Here is a 10,507-nt window from a genome sequence, read left to right as displayed (position 1 = left end):
ACACAACTCACTCACACAACCTCTTTACATTTCAATTTTCTATAATTATTAATATTGGTCAGAGTTCATATGTTCTGTATTCAGCATTATAGTTTAAGTGAATTTCAGAATTTCTTAGTCTTTGATATTTCTCTCTATTGTATTAATATTGGCACTCAAACGGTATGAACAAGAATTATTTTGTTATCCAGCATGATTTGAGAATGAAAGAGCATCATGTGCATCAATGGAAGCAAGAACATCTGACCTTTATTACAAAGCAGTTCATTGTGATGGTCAGTGAAGTTCAAATGTGAATCCACAGTAGCTTAAAAACAGCGCTTTATCTTATGTCAGTTTTACTCTGCTTAAAGTTTATTCATTTCCATGAGGAAATTGGGGGGTGGGGAAATCAATTTTGGATCCCATATTTTACATTTCTCTGTATATAAAGTTGGTGTTCTGACAAATTGGCTTTGTTTTATTATGCTACTCATTCCAAATAGCCAACTTATACACTTTTATAAATGTCAAGCTCACTGAAACTAATAATTGCCTTAAGGTAGAATCAAAGTGGTGTTTAACCTGCATTGATGGGAAACATTTTGTTATTGCATAATGATGAAAACATTATCTGGCACACAGGCATAGCCTATGTTCATCCGTCTTCATGTACCGTCTAAAAATAACAGCCTGAGCGAGCATCCTGAAAATACAGCGCCGTTGGGCATCCTAGATCCGTTTCCTCACTTCTACGCGTCGAACGCGGCTCTTGCGTCATGCGTTTTTACATCACTCCCTTCAACCTGTCCTGTTCTTACAGCGGCTTTACGTCTCTTTACGCGTCCCTATTGTAAAGTGATTCCCACCCCGATTCGTGAGCTGCACGACCGTGTTACGTCATTCAAGGTTCTCTTTGTGATTTGTTCTGGGCGATTGTGGGCGGGACCTGAGCGCTCCGCTGGATATATTACGCGGGGCACCTTGGAGAGAGCCGGGTACGGCTCCATGTCACGGTGGGCATAGTGCTCCGGGAAGGGGTGTAGTTTTGCAAAGGCGGCAAGAAAGGAAACACGAGGGAATTCGCTGCCCAAGAGGACAAACAAAAACTTACAGTACACCATGCCTGCTCAAAATAAAGATGAAGGAGGATGGAAGAAGTTTGTATGGAATTCGGAGAAGAAGGAATTTCTGGGGCGCACCGGTGGTAGTTGGTGTAAGTATAACCTATAGATATCATATCGACAGTATCGCTGGGTTTCAGAACGTTGGACAGCGCTGTGATGCCTGTCATCGCCGTTTCTATAGCAGCAGGTACAGATAGACTGCCAGTCTGGTCACGATGCAACCTGTATGATTTGACTTTGCAGCAAATGTCTCGCGGACTTTCATATATAGATATACGAACTCAACGCACGATTTGCCGTGTTAACAGGTGTATTCTGATTGTTTAAACCAATTTTGAACACGTAGGTTCATTTGTTGGTGTTTTTTCTGTATCCCACCTGTTTCGTTGAGAGTGAGACCGCGGGTCTTTAGACAGGTTTGATGTGTTTTTAGTTTTTCTACCTAAAAAAAAAGATATATGAGTGTATAATGAATGCTGTGGATGAATTCGATGCTGACGGAGGAGCAAAAGGTCAACAAAGGACAGCATCAGATTTTTGATCAGTTCGATTTTGCCGATCAATGCTAAGATTACATTTTATAAAATGATTTTCCTCATCAAAAATAAATAATTAAACAAATAACGAGGAGGCTTGTATTTGCATAAAAGCTGGTTGTTCCTTCTGTGCTCGTCATGAAATCAATCAGCGTGTCATTTAATTAAAAAACATGTCATTATTAATGTTATACACATGCAAAGGGTTAAAAATGCATCATTGTTCAAGGTGACTCAAGGTGAAAGGCCTAGTATTTGGGGTCTGACTGATTCATAAGGTTGCACTGAATATTGACGTCATGTATTTGAGGCAGCAACAGTTTCTAATTGATAGGCTCCATGCCTTCAGTTTTACAAATGTGGCTTACTTAATGTCTAAAGATAACTCCATTGTCATGGTAAGTAATTGAATCTGCCTTCCAGATGATATCATTTCATCTCAAAGCACCTTGAATGTGTCTAGCCAGTTGTGTGTGGACATAAAATCCATGCTAGAGCTATGAAGTGTAAGAAGTTCCTATAGGGACAGATGCCCAAAATGAGTCGTGCTTTAGCACAGCACTGCATGATTACCATCTGGATGTCAGTGCATCTCGTAGGATTTCTGAAGGGCATTACATCATCTAGTACGTTGACATTCGCTGATCTTTAGTCCCAGTGACCCTCTGACATTGCTTTATGCACCACTGGAAACTACACGGACCTTGTGCCCTTGCCTAACTGTGCATGAGCAAGGGAAATTGAGTTTAGCACTGTAATGATTGATACAGTACAGTCTATCATTGGGCTTAATTCAAATCTGCATCATCCGAACAGGCTGTCAGTGATTTGTTTTAGGGTAAAAAAAAAAAAAAATGGAAATACTGGTTTGACTGGTTTGGAAAGAACTTAAGATATGACCCTTCTGGTTTTACAGCACTGCAATGCCCTACACATATTGTTGATGCTTGATGACATTGAGATTACTCATCATATCCGGTCATGCTGGCACCTCTATATTTTCTGGGGACAGACTGAGCACATTTGTATTGCTGGTATGCTGTCAGCAGTTTCGCCTGTTTGATGTAGCATCACTGAGCTTCGTAGGACCACTTGGTTTGTTCCAAGTAATAATTTCCAATAATACTCTTTCTTTAATGAATTAGTTTAGTAAATATAGGTTGTATATGTATAAATAAGTTCTAATAATAATAAAGTTTCTAGTATAATGAAAAAGCTCTAGTATACATTTTTGGATTGGACTTTTCTCTAAGGATAAAACACGCTTGCTTTATTGCTTTGCAATTTTTTACCATCAATTAAAATTAATAAAAAAACAAAGGCATGTCTATATCAAAAAAACTGTCAGGCCCAACAGAATTGCCAAATGTCTTGCATGCTGAAATATGTTCTTATCTCTCTCTCTCTCTCTCCACAGCAAAAATCTTTCTCTTCTATCTCATCTTTTATGGCTGTCTGGCTGGGATCTTTATCGGCACCATCCAGGTTCTCCTCCTTACCCTGAGCAATTACAAACCCACCTGGCAGGACAGAGTTGCTCCTCCAGGTAACAGCTCTATAGCGGTGGCCATCCCACCCATTATTTTGTTGTGAGTGTAAGCTGAGGCTGAAGTTTTATTAAAGGATTTGTGAAGCCCTGGAGGTTCATGGTAGAACTACACGGGGCAAAATTAAATAATAAATCTAACATGACAAACAGAGAGAATAATAATTTGTCTATTCACTAAAATATGATATTTTCCTGGTAGAGAGTTTTTTTAGAAGCCATAAAGATTATTTTTGTTTTCATGGGGTTTAGAAATGTTAAAGGGATAGTTAACCCAAAAATTTAAATTCTTATCAGTAATTTCTCACCCTCATGCCATTCCAAACACAGAAGACTTGCGATCACCTTTGTAAAAACAAATAAAGATCTTTTTGATGAAATCGGAGAGTTTTCTGTCCCTCCATTGACAGCTACGCAACTCCCACTTTGATCCTTCAAAGTGTACATAAAGAGATCATACAACTAATCCAAACTGAGCAGTTTAGTCCAAATTTTCTGAAGAGACATGGTGGCTTTATATGATGAACAGATTGAATTTAGGCTTTTATTCCCATTTAAATATACATAAACTCACACATCAGTTGTGATAAACGGAAGCTCAAGCATGTTTGCTTGATGTGCAAGAACCAATGAGGTTTGATATCGTGTGTCACACGGCATGTTTGAGCTTCGGCAAGAACCAATGAGGTTCAGTCTCATGTTACGCGGCACAAACCAATGAGGTTCATTCTCATGTTTTAAGCAGCACGTTTGAGCTTCTGAAACAACCAATAAGGTTCATTCTCATGTTACGCAGCACATTTAAGCTTCAGAAAGAACCAATGAGGTTTGTTCTCATGTTACGCAGCACATTTAAGCTTCAGAAAGAACCAATAAGGTTCATTCTCATGTTACGCAGCACATTTAAGCTTCAGAAAGAACCAATGAGGTTCATTCTCATGTTACGCAGCACATTTAAGCTTCAGAAAGAACCAATGAGGTTTGTTCTCATGTTACGCAGCACATTTAAGCTTCAGAAAGAACCAATGAGGTTTGTTCTCATGTTACGCAGCACATTTGAGCTCCAGACAGAACCAATGAGGTTTGTTCTCATGTTACGCAGCACATTTAAGCTTCAGAAAGAACCGATGAGAATCATTCTTGTGTTACACAGCACATTTAAGTTTCAGAAAGAAACAATGAGGTTCATTCTCAAGTTACTTGGGACATTTTAGCTTCAGAAAGAACCAATGAGGTTTGTTCTCATGTTATGCAGCACATTTGAGCTTCAGCAGGAACCAATAAGGTTCATTTTCATGTTACGCATAACATTTGAGCTCCAGATAGAACCAATGAGAATCATTCTTGTGTTACGCAGCACATTTAAGTTTCAGAAAGAAACAATGAGGTTTGTTCTCATGTTACACAGCACATCTGAGCTTCAGAAAGAACCAATGAGGTTCATTATTGAGTGTTACGCAGCACATTTGAGCTTCAGTAAGAACCAATGAGGTTCATTCTTGTGTTAATTAGGACATTTAAGCTTCAGAAAGAACCAATGAGGATTGTTCTCACACATAAAAACATTTTGTTTGCACTTTGGTTTATTTCCACTGATCATATCACTGTTAATATGTCAATAAATGCCTAAATTAAATCTGTTCATCATATAAAGTGATCGTGTCTATTGAAAAAGTGTTTTGAAGATGAATGAAAGTCTTATGGGTTTGGAATGATATGAGTAATTAATGACAGAATTTACATTTTTGGGTGAACTAACACATTCGTCTGCATGAAATTCTAAGAATTTTAAGTTCATATATTTAAAAAATCCAGACAGAGTGTGATTCCGGTTCTCTTAGTTGATGGGGTTTGGGACACGCTGTTCCTTTTGCTGTCACGGTTTCTATTCCTCTTGCAGTATAAAGTGAGACTTTGGTGGCTTGAATCAATCTGACAAACATTTGGTGGGTTCAGGGATCAGATCAAGGGCTAAGAGAGCGGTGGGCACTTGAGGAACTAATAATCTGTTCGTTTTACAAACTAACAAATGAAATGTTACATGCTTTCTTGGTAGAACAGAAGGCATGTGAGGAAGAAACAGACTGTGAACTACAACAGACACCTTTTAGACACATTAGAACGACAAAACACACTCTAAAGAGAAATGGATGCAAGATTGTCTGCAAGATTTACTTAGGAAGTTTTGGATTCAGGATGATCCTGCAAAGATTTCTGCATTTATACTCTTTCTCCCTCTAACAATCACAGAATGTTCCTTTATGATTTATTTACAACTATGAGTCATTGCTAGGCTAGGAGCATTCAAGCTTTGCCAATTGGTTTCAGAACATGCTTTCTTGTTACATGTGATTCTGTTACAAAAGATGTCATTTGATTCGGTTTAAAATGCAAAACCACTTCAGTTATCAAACAGATGCTCCATAAAGGCCTTTTCCATTTGCCTGATGCATCTGAATATCACCAGTTTTTAACAATTGCTAATTTCCTGCATAATTTCCTGCTGATAAAAAGGCCAAATTGTTATTATTTTGTGAAGATTAATGCAATATATATATATATATGTAAATTATTTTTTATTCTTAAATATGATATTATTAGATGGACCGTCTTGAAATTTGGTAACATCGATTTCCGATTTATTTTTCTGACTTGCCCGAAATTTATTGAAATTCATTGAGGTGTTTGCAAAATAAACGCTGTGTTCAAGATTGAATACTTGCCTAGTATATAGTATGCAATAAATAGTATGCCAAAAGAGTACGGTAGGCGAAAAACTCCCGGATGACCTACTGCTTCCGGCGAGATTCTGAAGTGCGCATTCGATGGACACTTTACTATCCCATGAGGCTACAGGAGAGGATTTATAAATGGCAGTGAAGTGACGCAAGTGATGCTGAGGTCACATGACAGTAACAATATGGTGGAATTTAATTCATTCTACCCATGTTCACACTATATAACATACTCTTTTAACAGTTGCACTTTTAACAGTTGCAAAATTAAATTTAAAGGTGGTACCTACTTTAGTATGAGCTTTCGGACACAGCTGAATTCTTTTGTGAATCATTTACCATTTCAGGGAGGTTAAACAGCTGACAGAGATGGCTAGACAGGAAATTATTCAGAGAAATTATTCTTTGAAATCACATTTTATCAAAAAAGTTGACCGAATTCCTCGAACTACCCACAATGACTGACTGAATGACTGAGTCATGGGTTCAAAAAGACTAGCACGCAAAGATTCAAATTAGTCAAATGAAAGATGATTCAAAGGATTTACTGTCAGAAATATGCCAGTGTTATAAATGGGATGAATACCCCCACCGCCCCACCCAAAAAAAAAAAGAGGATGCAAATATGTCTGAATTTCATGTCTTTATGAGTTATTCATCTGTGTACAGGGCTTAGTCACTTCCCACGATCAGACAAGTCTGAGCTGATCTTCTCTGTGGATGACGTGGAGACTTACCTGAAATACACCAAAGTCATGAAAGATTTCCTAGTACCCTATGACCTCGAAAAACAGACGGACCAAATGAAGTTTGAGGACTGTGGAGGTACCAGATTACACATTCTTCTTCTTTCTTAAATCACAAATGAATATGGATGTTCTCTTAGCAGGATCAGTGTTTTCATAAGCCTATGTCTAGATTATTAATTTTTTTACTTCTCATTTCAAGATCAACCCCAGGATTACAAGAACAGAGGTGAATTAGAGAGCGATATTGGTGTCAGGAAGGCATGCCGGTTTTCGAAGACTTTGTTAGGACCCTGCTCTGGCATCGAGGATCGTGATTTTGGATTCTCAGAGGGGAAGCCCTGCTTGATTGTCAAGCTCAACAGGATTGTGAACTTTAGACCGAAGGTTTGTTAAAAACATGCAACAATATTCACAATTTTTATTTGCAGGAGCCTCCAAATATTGGATAACATTTATAATTTATAAGATTTTTTTTTGTTGAGTTTACAGTATTGTGTAAATTATGTTTTCCTATCACCTGACCTGATTTATTTCATGCAGTTACTTTATTAGTTACTTTATAAAGATATATTGTTTGTAAAACATGTAAGATACTCCTGTTACAAAAGTCAGATCATTTTTATTTAAAAAAAAAATGTTTTTTTCTTCTTTTAGGTACCAACATCAAATGAATCCATTCCAGAAGAGGCACATCACAAAGTTCAGTCCCATGTGATTCCTATCCACTGCACGAACAAGGTGAGCGATCCTTTCATCACTGCACTGAATACACTTACCGTATTGTTCCGAATATAAGACCACCCTGATTATAAGACGAGCTCCCTTTTTCACAATGTACCTTTTTAAAGACCAAATATTTTGTAAAATAAATGCTTTACTTCCATGATTTTCATATTGCATATTTTTCAAATGTTCATGTTTGTATTAAAAGTATGGAAAATACTGGTAAAATGTACAAAACTTAATTATATAATAATTAGACTATCCATCTCGTATTGAAAACCATGTAACCTCCCAATTTAATTACCACTAGAAGTGAAATCTGGGTACGTCTTATATTTAAAAATCACGTACGTTAGAGGTTTGGTCCTGTCAGCAAGGCACGCAAACACGACAGTCACGTGGCTCTTAGATGGTAAGCTTTTCTTTGACCTTTAGCGGTTTTTTAAGACTTTTTGCGACCATCTAACGCTGACACACCACATTTCTTGGCACACTTGTTTTACGCGTATTTGGCGCCACCTGTTGTTTCCGGCGTATTATTGACATGTAAAAATCTATTCTCTGAATATTCAGATGTAAAAAACATAATCGGAACAATATGGTATTTCCTCTGTAAAGCAGTAAAAAATGTTGCTAACCGATGGCATATTGCTTGCAGAAAGAAGAGGATGCAGGTAAGCTCGGTGAGGTGAAGTACTACGGTATCGGAGAAGGCTTCCCCCTCCAGTATTACCCCTACTACGGGAAACTCCTGCACGAGCACTACCTGCAGCCCCTGGTGGCCATCCAGTTCACCAACATCACCTTAAACACGGAGATCCGTGTGGAGTGCAAAGTGTATGGGGATAACATTTATTACAACGAAAAGGATCGCTACCAGGGACGATTCGATATTAAACTCGGTGTCCACAAATCATGACCTCTGAACAGAGTACCTCCTCTCTCTCCCTATTTAAAGGCAAACTAAGGCCCCTCTTCTGACTTGAGATACAAAGGCACCAGGGAGAAGTTTCTCACCGGTCTTCCACAGCTGTTTAACCGAGGGGATGATTTTTTTGAATGTACAAGTGTCTCATGTCAGAAAGAGGCCTCATTTTAGTTTAGGAGAGAATAAATAACGAAACAAAGAAAAAAAAAAAAAAGAGAATAAAAGAATATTTAAAAACGCTAGTCTAAAACAACATACCATCTTACACATGTGGGACCTAACAATGTCTGTACTCTTTACTTCAAGCTTTCTGCTTTCAGTCTAGGGTTAGAACGTAAACACCTGGATTAGCCATAGCATAGAAAATTTATTCTACTACTGAATGAGAACTGTCCACGATCAAAGGGGCATGTTGTTTTACTGTAAATTACATTTCCTCTACCAATGTAGCCAGCACTGTTTTGTCCCTCTTGTATTGTATTGCTGCCTCGTGTGATTTCCCTATATTTAGAAAGTGCACAGTAGTTGCATATGTAGGTTGTTTCAAACCACGCCATGTGTGTGATTCAGCTTCATTTGTCAAACGTGCCTACATATATGTATAGTTACTTAATGGAAATACACTGGCCTCTTAACATTGCCTTTCGGGGGTATTGATGTTCTATCTTTGCATCTTTTAGGTGTATTATAGGTGGGTAATAAACCTTTTTTTCCCTAAAATCACTACAATGTAGGGGGAAGATTGTACTTCTCTTTGATGATTCATTTTCACTGAATGTAGATGTTGCCTTTGGTTTTATGGTGTCATTCACGTGTGGAAGGACCCACTACCATAGCTTTGATTTTTTTACGTCTTTATCTTTACGTTTTCTTCCTTGCCTTGTCGTTCTTCTCATTAATGAAGGCGTCACCCGGCGCGGTCGAATGTTTTAAATTTCACTATTTATTAAGTGGTGACCTTCAATATTCTGTCCTTGCACATGCTCATGTTCTGCAGAAACTCGTCATGAATGTTAATAATGCCAAAGCCATTAAAGTTATTCTAGATTTTATCAGAAGTAATGCAATACCCTGTCCATCGGGATGTTTTGTAGGTGTGCGCAATCAGTGTCAAACATCAGAAATGTCGAATTTCACGAGTCACACAAGCTCTCATGTTTAAAAACAAAACTGGAAAAGACTAACTAAAATAAAGATGAGACTCTAAAATTGTGCCGTTTTTTTTATTCTATACATCTTCTATGGTACTGTTTTAATGTTTACTTTTTTATAGCTTTTTATAGAGTATTTCACAATCTGCTCAGTGACTGGGATTTTCATGCACAACCATTACTAGGGTTTACAAAGAATGGTGTGAAAAGGAGAAAACATCCAGTATGCGGCAGTCCTGTGGGCGAAAATATCTTGTTGGTGCTAGAGGTCAGAGGAGAATGGGTCGACTAACTGATAGAAGAGCAACTTTGACTGAAATAACCACTCGTTACAACCGAGGTATGCAGCAAAGCATTTGTGAAGTCACACACAACCTTGCGACAGATAGGCTACAACAGCAGAAAAAGAGGCTACAATTTGAACGAGCTCACCAAAATTGGACAGTTGAAGACTGGAAAAATGTTACCTGGTCTGATGAGTCTCTATTTCTGTTGAGACATTCAGATGGTAGAGTCAGAATTTGGCGTAAACAAAATGAGAACATGGATCCATCATAACTTGTTACCACTGTACCACTGCTGGTGGTGATGGTGTAATGGTGTGGGGGATGTTTTCTTGGAACACTTTAGGCCCTTAGTGCCAATCAGTAGTGGAAAGAGTACTGAAAAAAAAGCATACTCAAGTAGAAGTACTGTTACTTGCCAATATATGTAATTTAAGTAGAGTAAAAGTACCTGTCCTAAATACTACTCAAAGTAGGAGTAAAAAGTCCTTTTAAAGTCCTTTTAAAATTACTCAAGAGTAGTGAGTAGTGAGTATTATGCTATGAATATTAGTCCACCTTATACCCTGCAAATTAAAAATGTAGCTTACTCTTTTATGGATGATTCTCAGTAAGAACAAAAAACATGATATCACCAACAAATATTTAAATATTTATTTAAGTGATAAATACTAAAAAGTGATAGCACTAAATATACAACATTTATGACAACCATTCTGTAGAGGTTTTCTTGCGATTAATTAAAAAAG

General features: G+C 37.7%; 1 protein-coding gene across 1 annotated transcript; it reads left to right on the top strand.

Annotated features, from left to right (window-relative positions):
• The first annotated feature begins 965 nt into the window (after nt 1-965).
• atp1b1b (ATPase Na+/K+ transporting subunit beta 1b) lies at nt 966-9,535 on the top strand. The gene is made up of 6 exons (XM_067442054.1): nt 966-1,195; nt 3,060-3,188; nt 6,593-6,748; nt 6,872-7,056; nt 7,327-7,410; nt 8,054-9,535. The coding sequence occupies exons 1-6, from the start codon at nt 1,102-1,104 to the stop codon at nt 8,312-8,314; spliced, it is 909 nt and encodes a 302-aa protein (XP_067298155.1). The 5' UTR covers nt 966-1,101; the 3' UTR covers nt 8,315-9,535.
• The last annotated feature ends 972 nt before the right edge of the window (nt 9,536-10,507 follow it).

Source organism: Pseudorasbora parva, chromosome 4 (assembly GCF_024679245.1).
Source record: "Pseudorasbora parva isolate DD20220531a chromosome 4, ASM2467924v1, whole genome shotgun sequence".
Lineage (NCBI taxonomy): Eukaryota > Metazoa > Chordata > Actinopteri > Cypriniformes > Gobionidae > Pseudorasbora > Pseudorasbora parva.
Note: the sequence above shows the minus strand (reverse complement) of the source record. Positions and strands in the feature narration are given on the sequence as shown.